The sequence below is a fragment of the Delphinus delphis genome, chromosome 14 (assembly GCF_949987515.2).
Source record: "Delphinus delphis chromosome 14, mDelDel1.2, whole genome shotgun sequence".
Lineage (NCBI taxonomy): Eukaryota > Metazoa > Chordata > Mammalia > Artiodactyla > Delphinidae > Delphinus > Delphinus delphis.
In genome coordinates, this window is record NC_082696.1 from 59,864,979 (window position 1) to 59,882,391 (window position 17,413).

The window sequence follows — 17,413 nt, forward strand, 5'->3', positions numbered from 1 at the left end:
GAATATATATATATATATTTAATGGTAGTGTCTTTGTTAAACCTCCAAGTAATTAGGTAGCTCAAACAGTAGTTTTTTTATTTTGTTCTGTTTGCCAGTTTGTTTTTGAATCTTAAATCATTTTATGGAAGACATAATACTCAGAACTTTATTGCCAAAAGAAATTGGAATTCAGTAACAAGTCTCTCTCTACCAAGCGCTATCATGGGCAAGATGGAGGATATAAAGATAATTAAGCAGATCTTTACTTTCAAGAGCTTATCAGCTTCATTGTTTATAGATAAACATTTAACCTCTCATAAGCATTAATCATTCTATCTTGAATAAACCAATTATAGAAGTTACAAAGAAATTTAACAATCCATAAGTAAGATTCAAAATGGTTTTCAATTCTAATCCCTTAATTGATGAAAGAAAAGTACATCAACTTTTAAATTGTATTAAATAGTATTGACAGCAGCTTTTTAAATGGCTAGTCTTGGATATTTGAGCACTAACAATTTTTCTTTGTAAGTAGGTAAAAATAATTTTTCCGGAGCCTTAAATTATGTCTTAACATATAAGTACAGCAAGAGCCAAGTCTTTGTGAAGGGTAGATGGAGAAAGGGTTTAAGGAAAATTGTTACATAAAATTGCCCTGTTAAGATTTCTATAAAGTGCAACAAGTTGTACTTAAAAGGATTATGTACTCTTTTTTATTTGTCAATAAGAATTTAAAAAGAAAGGTAATGGGGGGACTAAAATAAAAAGAAAAGCCATGTACTATATGAAAAGAACATTTTTACTGTCCTTTGGGAAAAGCCACTGAATCCTTTGATTCACTTATAGATGCTTGCTGCATCCTTGAGAAATGTGAAGGTAAGTGGGGGCAGTGGTGTTCTGTGAGGTTGTTTTCTAAGCAGGGAAAGTGACACAATAGCACCATAATGTAGAAATAGATAACAATTTAAAGTAATGAGACTGTCATGAGTATTGAGTGAAATGTTATTTTGAAAGATGCATTTTTGTGAATGAAACAATTTTATTAATTCAGCTTTTTGTTTTACAGGATATATTCTAAATTCCATCAAAAAAGAATGGAAGAACTAACTGAAGTTGGTCTGCAAAACTTTTTCAGCCTTTTTCTACTGTTAGCATGTGTGGCAGAGGTGGAAGATGTAGCAAGTCATGTTTTAGGCCTCCTAAATTTCCTCAAGCCTGCCTTTATAACATCTCCTCTCATTTGGAAGGGTCAGATGGCCTTCCTCTTGATGTACACCCAGAAAAACCTGGACATCAGTGTTTTGGCTGAGATATTTTCAGGTGCTTTCCGGGAGAAAGCAAAGGAGTTCTTGGTATCTAAGAATGATGAAATGGGACAAAAACAGACTCTCTGGTCACTTCTTTCCATATATATTGATGGTGTTCAAGAAGTGTTTGAGACTAGCCATTGCTTGCATCCTTCCCATGAAAAACTGCTTAATGATGGCTTTAGTATGCTTCTACGAGCTTGTCAAGAATCTGAACTTAGGACAGTGTTGAGCTTTCTACAAGCTGTTCTGGCCAGAATCAGGTATGTTTTCCAGTAACGTTCTGATTTATTGATTTGCTTTATATCATCACCTGTGTTGATTCTGTATTAAAGTTTTCCTTTTGACATACTCATGAAATTCAGTTGTAAAGAGAGGAGTTAAAGGAGTTTTACTGCAATGTAACATAAATCAGTAGTTTTCAAACAGTGCTTCTTTGAAAGAAAGCTTATGTGCAAACACATAAAACTAAACTAAATCAAGCATAGCTCTGGTGTAGTCCAAGAGCCATGCCCCTTGGCCCCTTCTTTCCTCTCTGCCTCTCCTAGAAGAGCATTATTATCCAGAGGGATATTTCAGACATTCTAAGCAAGACCATGAGCTCAAATCTGATGTGGCTTTCATTGAAACATACGCAGTTTTGTGTGCGTAAGGAGATTTTGGCCACATTATACCATTAAAAAAAAGTAAGTTTCTTTAAATATTTTGCTGCAGAGTTGCAACCTCAAATGCATGAAATATTTGGTTGGCCAAAAAATTTGTTTGGGTTTTTCCAAAAGATCTTACAGGAAATCCCAAACGAGCTCTTTGGCCAGTACAACACTTCCAGCTGAAATAGTTTATTCTAAGATTAAGATAGGAGTGTTCGGGGCTTCCTTGGTGGCACAGTGGTTAAGAATCCGCCTGCCAATGCAGGGGACACGGGTTCGAGCCCTGGTCTGGGAAGATCCCACATGCCATGGAGCAACTAAGCCTGTGCACCACAACTACTGAGCCTGCACGCCACAACTGCTGAGCCCACGTGCCACAACTACTGAAGCCCACACACCTAGCTCCGCAACAAGAGAGGCTGCCGTAATGAGAATCAGCCTGTGCACCACAACAAAGAGTAGCTCCCACTCACAACTAGAGAAAGCCTGCACACAGCAATGAAGCCCCAACGCAGCCAAAAATAAATAAATAAATTTATTAAAGACAAGATAGGATTGTTCTATTTATAACACCAATCATCTATACAAAACTTACTGTTCTCAGATCCACTTAAATTATGCAAATGTGCGGATACCCTCCGACCCAAACAATAATGGATAAGAACAGTAATTATGACATTTATTGCCTATAAGGCCCTTTCTACATAACAGTTTCACCTTTAAATACATGTTCTTGAGAAGTTAGATACTACCGCTCAGTGCAGTTAGTTACTGTCACTAAAAAGTTGTGTAAAAGTTAGGTATAAAAATATGATTTTATTTAATATCATGTCTGAAGTTAACGAAGAGACTGCGTCCCTCTTCTTAGCTGCACATTACAAAAGTGGCATCTGTTTTTCAAAGATAGTAAACTTGATGAAATTTCCGAATTTTGGACATTTATTCATTATGAGTTTCATTACTAATTCATTACTAATTCATTACTAATTACTAATTCATTACTAATTTTCTTAATTTATGTTGGGCTGTGTGTTCATACAGATTAATCCACGGGTTTTCACTCTTTAGATTTTGTGTAGTTTTTATATTTATGTACTCTAGTTCTTGATCAGATAATCATTCCCCTTATCCCCCAATGTAAGCTGTATCAAATTTTTAGGTGGATGGCTAGATAAATGGATAAGTAAATGAATAGCCAACTTCATTAGAAGAAGCTTTTACTGATTCTGGATCTTCTCCACGAAGTACATTTGTTCTTTCTTAGTCTAGTAGAGTTTATTAGCAGATGATATACTTTTCCAAGTGCCAAATTCATTTTGTTTGTTCAGTTTTTAAATAAGTGGTAAGTAGTGCTTCTGGGGCAGAATTAGGAATTTCCTGTGCTTCTGGGGCAGAATTAGGAATTTCCATATTTCTGGTACCATTTTTGGTTTGTTTGTTTATATTTGTCTGAATATACAAAACAAGAAGGAAGAGGAGGGAGCTGGTCTAAACCATCCTGGTGATAGTGCTGCAGTCTGGGCAAAGGAGTAGAAAATGATGTGAGAGTTTGGGCATCTTGGGAATATGCAGTCATGGAACCAAGTGGCAGAATCCATATATCTTTCTACCTTTTCCATTAAAGATAGACAAGTCTTTTTTATTTGTCTTAACAATTGTATTGTTTCTTATATATGTTTTTTTTAAACAAAGATTCATATCTTACAAATACTATTTAATTTTTTAGTTAGAAATTTGGAGGAACCTATTTTTTTTTTTGAGGTTCTTCAAAGTATTGGGCTAGCCAAAAAGTTTGTTCAGAAAACCTGAACGAACTTTAGGTCCAATCCAGTAGTTTGGAGAGCAGTGGGGCAGTGTGGAGGAATCTTCTTTTGTTGTGAAATTTTTCTTTTTTTTAATTTTAAGGAACATTTATTTATTTATTTATGGCTGTGTTGGGTCTTCGTTGCTGCGCATGGACTTTAGTGGCAGAGATTAGGGGCTACTCTTCACTGCGGTCATCAGGCTTCTCATTGCAGTGGCTCCTCTTGTTGCACAGCACAGGCTCTAGGCGTGCAGGCTTCAGTAGTTGTGGCATGCGGGCTCAGTAGTTGTGGCTCATGGGATCTAGAGTGCAGGCTCAGTAGTTGTGGCACACAGGCTAAGTTGCTCTGTGGCATGTGGGATCTTCCCAGACCAGGGCTGGAACCCGTGTCCCCTGCATTGGCAGGTGGATTCTTAACGACTGTGCTACCAGGGAAGTCCCTGAAATTTTTCTTTGAATTGCAAATGTAGTATGTTGTGTTGGTAAAAATGGTAAAAGAAAAAAAAAATGAGGTATAAGGTGACAAGTAAAAGTTCCTCTCCCCAACTTCACTCCTTTATTCTCTAGTTCAATGGTTCTCACCTAGGGGTGAGTTTTTCCCCCAGGGGACATTGAGCAGTGTCTGGAGAAGTTTTTGATTGCCACATGTATGAGGGGTGCTACCCAGCATCTAGTGGGTGGAGGTCAAGGACACTGCTACATAAATAGCCTACAATGTACAGGACAGCCCACGCAACAAAGAATTTTCCGGTCCAACCTCAGTGATGCTCTGTTTCTACTCCATAGATTAAAATGGTTTGTTATAGAACCTTCCAGACTTCTTCCCATTCATAGGCTTAAAACACAAAAGAAATGATCTTTGTTCTGCAACTTCCTTTTTTCACTTAATATTTCCTAGACAGCTTTTCATGTTAGTATATGGAGACCTATCTAGTTGTTTTTAATGGCTACTTAGTGATTTATTATATGGATGCACCAAACGTTATTTAGCCTATCCCCAAATAATGGAAATTTATATTATTTACCATTTGGTTATTATAAACACAGTTTTAACATCTTTATATATGTATTCTCTGTGTACTTGTGAAGGTATATCTGTAGATTAATTCCTAAGAGTGAATTTGTGTACGTGCATTTTAAATGTGGGTGGATATTCCAGTCCCGTTTAATTGTCCCATTTAATTTAAAAAAATTTGCACCAATTTCAGTCTCCCTGATCGTGTATGAGAAAGCCTCCTTTCTCATTTTTAGATTAGTGTATGGAGTATATTTAGAAAATATGCATTCCAAGATAAACACAGAAGTTTGTTAAAAATGTTAATGTAAACTTGGTAATAGGAGAAGGAGATTTATTTTGAAGGTTGGAGAGGCTTTAAAAATGGAAATACAGTGAAAGTAATAAATAGGAAATTACTTTTTCTTTATTTACTGACTTTTTGTCTTCAAGCTCTTAACTGGAACTTTTTTGGTCATTCTTCAAAAGTAGTAACTAGAAACACAAGAATAATTCTTGTATTCTTAAAAGATGTACAGTTTATAAATACTATCTCATGTATTTCTTTACCAATCCTGTCATCCCTGTTTATAGATGAAGAAATGGAAACATGGAGACTTTTTACTTTTTGTAATTTACCTAAAATAACACAGTTGTTTCAGAATCACCCCTCAGACTCTAACCCCTATACCATAGCTGCCTTCTTACACTGTCTTTATAATAGTTTACAAATGACTAAACAGACACTAACCATACCACTACAGTTTTTATAAATTAGGAAGTAATTAGATGAATGAAATCTGTTGACAAACCTGAAAGTATTACCACTACTCATGTATACTTCTGAGTGCTTTTACCTTTTATTTTTGCTGCGAAAAAAAAAGGGTAACTTCTTATTGGGGCTTTTGATTACTTTGTTTTTATAATTTTGCAAGTTACATATTTTTTTAATGAGTCATTAGTTGGAAAAATAAATCACAAAGAGGCGTGGAGACAAGTAAATCACATTTTATTTATAATAGTAATTTATCTTTGATTTATTATTAGCACCACTTCAACCATCTAAATTTCACTTCTGGTAAAAAATCAAATTTTTGCCGTTTAAATTCAATTTAGTAGAAGTTTTTAGCATTAGAGCATCTCAGGAGTGTTGCGAAAATATTGCTTGCCAAGTACCTTGTAAACTATAATGCATCTCTGTTAATCCATGTATTCAGAAGTACAGAGGTCAGAATCAAGAGGCATAATGACAGCTCTCAATTATATAAGGTGAGAGTAACTTTACATTTGTATTAATAATTTCTTTTAAACGAGATCTGGTTTGAGATTGTAATTTGGTATCATCTTGACCAGGGGGCAAGGAGTATGTTGTTGTTCTTCAGGACTAACCAGTGAAAAAAAGGACACAACTATTTATGTTGGTAACATTTAATTCCTTGTACAGATGTTTATTTTTGGTTTTGCTTTATACTGGTCAACTATGATCAAAAACAATTGCTGTAAGAGAATGTGAAATCATGTAGAACTTCTGTTGCCAAGGTTATCGAGCAGTATGAGATCAATGTGTGAATAAGAATGGTGTAGTAATGTGCAGGTCATTATTAATGCTGTCATGGTTTAGGCACTGCCATCTTTTAAATTTCTGAAGCTTGCATAGTAATTTGCACACAGTCCTTCAATGAGACTGATTGCGGTATATAGTAAGAGGGACTGTGACTTGCATAGTTTTATTTTATTGTATCAGTCTTCAGTACTTCCTTCCAAGGCAGATATTGTCAAGACAGTCTTGCTTTTAGTTTGGGATCTTTGGGGGAAAAGGGGCCCCAGAGATCATTCAGAATTGTTTACCTTAAAAAGAAAGAAAGAAGGAAGGGAGGCAGGGAGGGGAAACACAAGAAAAGTCCTCTAGGTATTTGATCATAGAGATGTGTTCCTAATTTCTTAACCCAAAATCTGAAACTTCACTGAAGATCTTTTCATAGGCATCTTTTAGGTATCCTATAATATTTTTTCTACTAATACTATTAGAAAGTTTAAAAATAATTTGAATAGTTGTTAAAAATTAAAGCATAGGGTTTGTTTTTCCTTTTACGTTAAGAACAGAGCTAAATTCTTTGAATTTTGGCTTAGATAGGGAAGATGGGTTACATAGATTGATGATATTTATTCCTGGCTGCATCCCTGACAAGGGAAAGAATGAAATACTTTACCTTAACAATCTCTTCTGTTTTGTAATTCAGGTGGGAATAAGGTACCGGTCCCTGCATAAATGTGTGTGCAGGATGTGTGCCTGTGTGTGTTGAACTAGGTAATAGTTTTATAACTGTATGACAGAGAAATTATAAGTAGGAAGGATCTAAGATCACTGATTAAAGGGAGAAGCGGCTCCCTCTAGGCTGTTAAGAAATAATAACTTCATATGCCACTTTCTGCTAACTGGAGCTGCTGGCTCACCAGAGCATTCTTTATCGCTGATTAGGTAACATTATGAAAATACTGACTTGGTTATGTTAACTAAATGCCTCTGTGTTTAAAACTCCGAAAGTCAAATAGTTTGAGCAGTCATCTTTAACATTTCACATTCCCTTTCTGAAATCACATTTCTAGTTCTCACTTGGCTGTTATTTGAGGTTAATATAAAAATGGCAGTCTTTAATTTGTGGAGTTAGGTGTAGCCAAAAGCTTTTCTTTAATTATATCCATTCATGCTGCTATAGTTAAGGGTCTGTCAGCATTTCCATTATAAACCTCCATTTTCAGGGTTTTATAACACAGCTATGAAAATTAGCTCTGGGCAAAAACTTGACATACGAGGCCTCATGAGATTCTCTCTCCTCCCCATCCCCCTTTTTCATTTGTACTGAAGTAAGGGTGGAGTGATTTCAAAATGCCTTTGGCATCTGCAAATATCATTCGGCATTTAAAAAGAAACAATAAATCTTCAGGCCTTGTACCTGTTTGTTCTACCACTTAAGGGGGGTTGTGGACTTATGAATTTAAGCCAAATGGATATTGATCAACTGACATCCTATTTTATATTAAACAAGAGCCTAGTTTCAAAGAAGTCTAAAGGCAGCTGAAGACTTGTCTAAGATGTTAAATGTGGAGACTAAGAAATAATTCAGAAGGGATGATTACCTGTTTTTGATACTGTACGTGCTCAAGTGCAACTCCTTAAAAGGTTTCAGATTCTTTTTCCTGGCTTCAAAATACATTGTGAAAGTACATATATTTTTAAATCCTTTTCTTCTTTTTCCATGAACTTGCAAGTTCATCTGTTTGTTATACATCTTTTTTGACATTTGGGATGGGTGTGTGTGTGCACGTGTGCATACACATGTGCACAGAAGAACTGTATATCATTCCCCTCAAATATTTTCCACGCTCAATAGTTATTTTAACCTTTATCGGTATGGTATCATTTATTCTAAACAAAAAAAAAATTTGTTTTAATCTTTCCTTTGGAGAGATAACTGGGAATTTTCTAGGTAGGGAAGGAGGTAGTACAAGGGGAAATATTCTTGTGAGGCTCTGCTGATTGCCAAATAATTTACATGATTTTTCAGGAAAAATAGAAGGGGGACTCTTGACAGCATGCAAGCCTTTTCCTCCTTTTGTTGTTGGGTGTTCTGTTAGTATAATGGATTACAGCTTCTAATTATTGAAGAATGGCTTACTACAAAACAACTTTGAAACTAATGTGATTTTTTAAGTAATCAAATTATTATGAGTTATTTATTTGCCAAGTTTGATTAGTGTATCCTGGATTGCCCAAAATATCTGCTGATCTGCTGTTTCATCATGTATATATATGCACATATATCTATGTATATGTACATATGTGCGTCATGTATATACATATGTACATCATTTATACTATATATATGAAATATATTTGATGCAGATTTTGATTTGATTTTATGCAGATTTTTAGGGCAATGTTCTAATAATTTGAGAGAGAACACATGAGTATGCTCCATGGAAAAATATATTTCCAGTTTTTATTTGAAAAATCAGATATTTGTGTTGTCCACTAAGAGTGACCAATCTACCAGTTTTGGTTGCTTCAGAGAAAGCATCTCTAAGGGGATGTACTAGTATTAGTATTTTGGAAATATATAAAATGTAAATATTTCTCTTCATCATTAAATATTTCATGTATCTTTCAACTGAGATTTTTACATATATACTATGAATTAGCTTTTTTGTTTGTTTGCTTATTTGCTCTTTACCAGGCTTGAATTTTGCACAGTGTGTTTACTATGGCCCTTTTATGTTACATATTTTATAAATTCATGCAGTAATATCAACTCACCCTGATAACTTGGCAATGTTTGTGTACCATTTTTGTATTTTGCTGAAACATAAGTTATCTACTTAATTTTTCATGTATAGGAGTTAATATTTTGGGTCATTTATTTAGTCTCCAACTAGATCTGTTACATAGGTATGAATTCTCCTTGCCTAAGTACAAAGTGATTCTTTTAAAGTATTATAAGGGAAAAGTTATGTGTCCAAATCTCAACCTTATTGGTAAAATGAGGATAATAGCACAAACCTTTAAGGATTACATGTAATCAGGAATGTAGAGTGGCTAACATAGTCCCTGGCATATTAGTGAGTGTTCAATAAATGTTAGATGTTGCTATTATTATCATTATTATTATTTTCAAAAGAACCCATAATATAATTGTTTCTTTGTACTACACTTTATGCCGGGAAACCTCAGCGGACGTGTGTGTGTGTGTGTGTGTGTGTGTGTGTGTGTGTGTGTGTGTGTGTGGACTTACCTTGGATGGTTTTAACCCATCCCTAATATAGTACCTTTTACATAGTGGCCATTTAGGAAATGGCTTTTTGATGGGTAAATGAATCAGGTTCTTTGTTGTAAAAATAAAGTCAGGATTGTAGAGAACATGAACATTGCCTCAACAATTATAGAACTATTGGAAATTGTGATTCTGTGTTACTAAGATGGTAATGAGCTGTTGTAGAAAAAGAAAAGTAATTTTTTAAAGGTAGAAATGTGACATGTATGTATGTCCTTCCTTTTTCTATATATCTAGTTGAGTGAGAGAATTTTTTTTAATGTCTTTGGAGGCTCTCTTTTATTATCCCTTCTTTATTCTCACTACCCTTTCCTCCATTTTTAGACCATTATTAATGCTTGCCTAATCTCCCTGCCTCCAGTGCCTTCCCTTTTCAAACCACCTTTTTTTTTTTAATTGGCTTTTTTGAGGTATATCACTTATACAATTCACTTTTTGACCAGCTTTATTAAGATAAAGTTCACATACCATATAATTAATGGTTTTAGCACATTCACAAAGTTGTGCAACCTTTGCCACAATTTTAGAACAGTTTGTCACTTCCAAAAGAAACCCTGTACCTATTAGCTGTCACTCCCAATTTCCCCAACCCCTCTTCCCTAGCAATCACTAATCTACTTTCTGTCTCTATAGATTTGCCTATTCTGCACCTACCTTTTGTATAAATGGAATCATAAAACACATCATTTCTTGTGACTAGTTTCTTTCATTTAGAATAATAATTTCAAGGTTTATTCATATTAAAGCATGTGTCAGTACTTTCTTTTTATTACCAAATAATCCACTGTATGAATATACCACATTTTATTTATCCATTCATCAGTTGATGAACATTGGGTTGTTTGCACTTTTTGGCTATTATGAATGATGTTGCTGTGAACATTTGTGTACAAGTTTTTGAGTGGACATGTTTTTATTTCTCTTGGGTATATACTTAGGAGTAGAATTGCTGGGTCATGTGATAACTCTGTTTAAACTTTTAAGGAAATGCCAAACTGTTTCCGTTGCACCATTTTTTTTTTTTTTTTTTTTTTTTTTTTTTGCGGTACGCAGGCCTCTCACTGTTGTGGCCTCTCCCGTTGTGGAGCACAGCCTCCGGACGCGCAGGCTCAGCGGCCATGGCTCACGGGCCCAGCCACTCCGCGGCATGTGGGATCTTCCCGGACCGGGGCACGAACCCGTGTCCCCTGCATCGGCAGACGGACTCTCAACCACTGCGCCACCAGGGAAGCCCCCATTGCACCATTTTACATTCCCGCTTCCAGTACATAAGAATTGCAGTTTCTCCACATCCTCACCAACACTGGTTGCTAAGTGTCTTTATGATTGAGTGATCTTAGTGGATGTGAGGTAGTAGGTATTTCATTATGATTTTGATTTGCATTTCCTTGGTGGCTAGTGATGCTGATCACATGCTTTTCATGTGCTTATTGATCATTATGTCTTCTTTGGAGAAATATCTATTTGGACCCTTTGCCCATTTTTAAATTGGGTTATTTGTCTTTTTGTTACTGAATTATAAGAATTCTTAATATATTTAAATACAAGTCCCTCATCAGATATATAATTCACAAATATTTTCTCCCATTCTGTGGATTATCTTTTCACTTTCTTAACGTCCTTTGCAGCATAAATTTTAAAAATTTTAATGAAGTCCTATTTATTTTTTCATTTGTGCTTTTGCTCATCTCATATTCTCTTGCCACATTTACCTTCTTGGAGAGCAATTCTGCTTATGTCATTCTGTATTTTAACACCTTTAATGACATCCTAATAGACCCAGAGAAAATGTCTAATTCCTTTTCATGGTTTTCGAAGTTATCCACAGTCTGGCTTTACCTATTTCTGCAACTTTTTCTTGTGGTTCTCCTTTACTTTAGTCAAATGGACTACTAATTACCAAGAAATCTCCAAGTCTTTTTTTTACCGTTTTTTTATATTTTCCTGTCAAAACCAGTTGAGGGTTCAGACCAGAGCATGGCCAGGACAGTAGAGCCAGATCTGAGGACTGAATAAGCTGCAGTTATGTGATGATTAGAAAAGGGTTAAATTCAAGGAGTGAAAGCAGTTGTTAAGATCAGAAGTCAGAAATGGTCAGTGCCGGTTACAGTAGACAAAGAGATGGAGTGGCAGAGTACAGGAAAAGAAAAAAACAAACAAAAACCCCTTATTTAGAGGGATTTGGGGGAAGGAAAAGGTGGTTTCAGAAGTTAGTAGTAAATAGATCACAGCTAGAGATGGAATCAGAGAGCTTCATGTAGGAGCATCATACATGGGAGCAGTCAGGATTTGGGGCAATAGTAGACAAATCCCCAATAGCAAGTTGTGCTTTTTTCCTCTGCTTCTTAAGGAAGCGTTTGAGAGTTCTTCCTGTTGCAGCGTAGTATAAAAACGGGGGCTTTAGGGTCAATAAACCTGAGATCAAATCATCCCTCCTCTACTTACCAACAGTGCAGTCCTGGGAAGTTACTTAACCTTTTCTAAGCTTCAGTTGCACGTTTGTAAAACAGCCCCTACCTTATAGGATTTCTGTGAAAATCTGCTTAGGTCTCTGCTGTCCATACACACTAGCTGTGTGTGACAATTTAAGTTAATGAATATAAAATGACAAATTCAACTTCTCTGTCACACTAGTTACATATCAAGTGCTCACTGATTACAGGTAGTTAGTGGCTGCTGCAGTGGACAGCAGCAGAGCTCTCAGTCAGTACTGACTTAGATGCTGCACCTACCCAGACCATGGACTATAATAATCTCTAAATATATGTTGTTGTCTTCATTTACATTTTCTTTATTTTTATGTGAACAATGTTATCCTTCATTCCAAGCAACGTATGCTTATCCATGTGTCCCCAATCTTGAATAATCTCACTTTCCTTTGAATCTCTGTAATACTTTCTCTCTAATGCCCTTTATTGCTTTCTACTTTGTATTGTAATTGTTTTTCTACAGAGGATACATAATTCATTAAACAAATTATTCAGCAAATCCAACTAATATTTATGAGTGCCTATCACGATAGCAGGTGTTATTATAGGCACTTGGCGTACATCCGTAAACCAGTTAAGTGCACATATATGGTATACACTCATGTATTTATTACATGAAAGACAGAAAATAGAAGGGTACTTATGTAAGTGTTTATTGAAACCATCACTTTTTCACCATTTCATATTTTATTACTTCAACGATTCAGTATTATTTGATAATGATTTATACTTGTCCCCAATTCTTGCCGATATCCACATGAAAGTAGAGAACAGTATCTGTACAGCCAGGCTATGGATTTAACACATAATCTGAATTTCAACTCTGTGCTTATTGTCTTCTAAGCACCAGTGGGTGGAAGGGACTTCTGGAGGATGACAGGAAGACTCCTGTCATCTTCTCATCATCCATCTCAGTTAATTGAAAGGTTTATTTTATTTTGCCAAGTCAATATTTATAACCAAACTATTCTCCTACTAAAATATGGAAACAGGTGGAGTAAGTGGGCCTTTGAGCTTTTACCTTGTTTTTGAGAGGTTCCAGAACCTCTCCATCGAGGCTGGGTCCACAGGAACACTTTGAATCTAAAAGTAGAGATCTTCTGTATTTGGATTGGGTTGGAAGCAAGATATTTGGAAGAGGGAACTGAAATAATGGAATGGAGGAAATAATTGATAAAATAATTCAAAGTAGTTCCCTGGAGTGGAAGATTCCTTACTGAAAGGGCCTTTTCAGTGACTGTAGCACAATGGAAGAAATTAGACTCATAGCAAAGCACATCTGTGTGAATTTCAGAATGCTGGGTACAAAGAAAAGGTACCAAAGTGTCCATGGACTTCTTAGTCCTACCCACTTTTTTTTTTTTTTTAATGAATTTATTTATTTTATTTTTGGCTGCATTGGGTCTTTGTTGCTGCGCGCAGGCTTTCTCTAGTTGCCGTGAGCAGGCGCTACTCTTTGTTGCAGTGCGTGGGCTTCTCATCACAGTGGCTTCTCTGGTTGCAGAGCACAGGCTCTAGGTGCACAGGCTTCAGTAGTTGTAGTGCATGGGCTTCAGTAGTTGTGGCTTGCGAGCTCTAGAGCAGAGGCTCAGTAGTTGTGGCTCACAGGCCTTGTTGCTCCACAGCATGTGGGATCTTCCCGGACCAGGGCTTTAACCCGTGTCCCCTGCATTGGCGGGTGGATTCTTAACCACTGCACCACCAGGGAAGCCCTTACCCACTTTTCTTAATCTTCTGTTTTTTCTATCTGCTGTGCCCCTAGTCTTGTAATCTCCAGTTATAATCTAGGTCAGATCTAATATTTAACCCCATCTGCAAAATTACAAAAGTAAAGTAAGAGGTGAATAGACCTTTATATTATAGATTTTTTTCAAGATTACTTTGAAGAAGTAGATGAATGGAGCTTTATGACTTCTGATTCATAGTTGTTCTCAAAGTTTGAATGAAAACAGTAAATTCCACCTCTCAGAATTAGGAAAAGGAAGGTAACAGTGGTGAAAGAACACTGAAAAAAATTGGGATGAACATTGGGATAAAATGACAAGGACAAAAGAAATATACATTTCGTTCTTTTGCAAGTGGATGAGCTTGGGGAAAAGAAATGCCATGATTATTTTCTGTACCAAGCACTGGAATATTTCTTTTTAGCAAAATGGTAACAAATCAAAAGACGTTGGGATGTGGCAAAAGCTACTTTCCTCAATCTGACTTATGTCACTGTGGTTCCTTGTCTGAACCCCGTGGTTCACTATAAGTATTTAGACCACCCAGATCTTTGAAGCTTTGGATGAAATTCAGCAGTAAGTTTATAGGAAGGCATTGCCACTGTCCTCTTTCATGGTGCCACACAGGGCTGTGTTTCTTAAACCAAAGATCGATTGTTATAATAAATATATTGAAGACTGGCAAATCCCACTTGTGATGGGTTTGTTAAAGTTAACTCTTTTCCAACTGTGGAATGGATAAAAAGACCTTAAATTGCAATTTCAGTAGGTGGACCCAGTCTTAAGAAACTCGGTAGATAGACTACCATTGTGGTCTTTGGTTATAAAAGGGAAGTACTCAGAGGAAACAAGCAAGGAGGCAAGTAATTTAAGTATTTATGTTTAATATAGTACAATAAGCCACTAAACGTGTTTTTTAATGATGTGATGTATCAGTGAGAGAAGGAAACCGATCTCTTAATTATCCCATTATTTTTAGATTAATAAGACCTCAGAAGGCACTATAAATTGTTGAAAAGTAGATTTATTGTACTTTAAAAATGTTCCTAGCTATCCACACCATCTTCTGGTAATTACTCTAAAGTTGTTTTAAGATGTGTTTCTTAGAAAACATCAGAGTACATTTTTGTTTTATGAAATGAATTTACTTTTGCCATGAGATGGCCTATAGGGAACTCTTCCTTAACTTTCTCCATCTACCTTGTGGAGAAGGGTGAGTGATTGCTCTGGTTCTAATTTTATTTATAGTTTAACAAAATTGAGAACATTTATAAGGAGTGAAACTAGCCTTTGGAACTCTTAATTTCAATTGTTTCTTCTTTACCTTACAAGATATATATTTTTCTCTCTTTAGTATATCTCTTGTCAGATTTAAGGCTTATTTAAAATGAAAAGAAAGCTAGAGCAATTTTCTTTATTCCATTTCAGTCTCCTAAGGCCTATTTCCCCCTGGTGAGCTCATAGCAACAGGGAGGTTTAAGGGAATTCAGCTTTCTGCAAATTAATGTCTCACATCATGAAAATTCAGGACTTTTTTTTTTTTTATCTTGAAAAGTAATACAGTGAGTGCGAGTATTATTTCTTGCCAGCGGGTGGAAGATGAATGATTTTGTCACAGTTTTACTGCTTGATGAGCAGTATCCTGAGGGTCAGGCTTAAGTCTGTGTCACTATGCTGCTCATTACTCTTGAGCTAAATAAGGGCTGATTGGATCTAAATTGCCTAGCACATGGGCCACAGATGAGCTCAGTGAGCAGGAGATGACCTGCTATTCAGTCTGGGAGTAACCCCGGTGTGCAAATGCAGCATTAGAATACCGTGGGAGAATGAGAGGCTACCGGCTGCTGCCAGCAAAAGAAATCGAAATGTAAAAACTCTTTGATGCTGTGATGTTAGAATTTGAAATGTAGGAAGTGACAGGTTGATGGTACTTACCAGGTTTGGCTGGATTAGAGAACAGTGTCATCTTGCTTCTGTAATGACAGAGGAATGAAGCCAGTAGCTAACTACTGTGCAGAGTGGAGCCGCCGCTGTTGCCACCAGTCGTTGCTGCCTCCTACTGGCATTTTCCTGGAAACCAGTAAAAGATACCAAAGAAAAGAGCATCCTCTGTAGACTTCCAGGAATTTGGAACTCTTTGGCGATGAAAAACTGTCAGTGGTAGGATGCAAAGGAAAGGGTATTTTAGAGCATACGTCATAGTGAATTGCTTTTTAAAAAAAAATCGTTATTGGGAAATTCGTTGTTCCAGAATTTTCTAGTTAACCAAGAGTTAATCCATTTATGAAGTGAAACTCCTCAGAGCAAGAAAGCCCAGTATACTCTTCCTGGAATAGTGTTTGTTCAGGGGGCCTTAGTTGGGTTGGTTGATCTCTCAATTAAGTATTTTTATAAATAACAGCACTTTACTAACAACTGATCTTCAAAATCTAATTCAGACTACCAACCACAGTGTTAGCACAGTTTCAAAGATACTTAATAAAAAGTGATACAAGGTGAAATACACTCCTGCTTATGTAGCTTATGCTGCATAAATCTCCCTCTTTAGGATGGAAGGAAAAGGTTTTTCCTGTAAGTCAAATGATTTAAAACAAAACAAAACCCAGCAAAACCCTATGGTGAAGAACACTTTTGTTTCATTTTACTACTGCAGTTGTGATTTAAAAAAAAAAAAATCAAATATTAGGCTTTTTCTTTTTTTTTTTTGTGGTATGCGGGCCTCTCACTGTTGTGGCCTCTCCCGTTGCAGAGCACAGGCTCCGGACGCGCAGGCTCAGCGGCCATGGCTCACGGGCCTAGCCGCTCCGCAGCATGTGGGGTCTTCCCGGACCAGGGCATGAACCCGTGTCCCCTGCATCGGCAGGTGGACTCTCAACCACTGCGCCACCAGGGAAGCCCAATATTAGGCTTTTATATGTTTGTGATATAAAACTTAGAAAATATAGGCAAGTTTTTTTAAAAAGTCACTTATCATGGGGAAGAGCTGCTATTGATATTTTGTTACATCCTTCTAGACTTTTCCTATTCATATGCACTTTTAGAACAAAAAATGGGGTTAAACAGTGTTTAGTGGCCTGATTTTTCACTTAATCTATCATCAGTTGCTTTCCATATCAGTGACATTTGCAACATTATTTTTGGTGGCTTCATAATATTCCCCTGTGTGGATATACCATAGTTTACTTGATCATTTCTTGGTGAAAACGTATACTGTGTTGAAAGTTTCACCATTAGATACAAAGCTGTGATGAATGTCTTTATGTGTTTCTTGGTAGGGTTCTTGGGAACTGTTGTATTACAAATTGTGTACCACACAACTCTAAAGGTGCCACTTACAACATCATAAATGAGACTTTGATCTTCATGGACATGTTTAATTATATGTGGAAGATACTTTATATTTTAAACCAAATCATTTAAAGAGTCTTAGACATAGTTCTTTTTAAAAAAACGTTGGGAGCCATGATTTAATTACATTCAAGGTTTATGTATACGTAATTACATACATTCTATAGAAGCAAATTTTTAACTAGTAGGAGAAAACCTTAGACTATAAACATAAAAATTTTGTCCCCTTTGGAACAAAACTGTAGCTCTATAGAAAACTAGAGATAGAAAGCTTCTAGAGTTTGGG

At 36.2% G+C, this 17,413-nt stretch overlaps 1 protein-coding gene across 1 annotated transcript in view; it reads left to right on the forward strand.

Annotated features, from left to right (window-relative positions):
- MMS22L (MMS22 like, DNA repair protein) overlaps positions 1 to 17,413 on the forward strand; it is a 139,307-nt gene that overhangs the window by 53,852 nt on the left and 68,042 nt on the right. Inside the window, exon 14 of the mRNA XM_060030211.1 lies at positions 1,049 to 1,552. Coding sequence (XP_059886194.1) covers positions 1,049 to 1,552 — 504 coding nt within the window. The remainder of the gene's footprint in view (positions 1 to 1,048; positions 1,553 to 17,413) is intronic.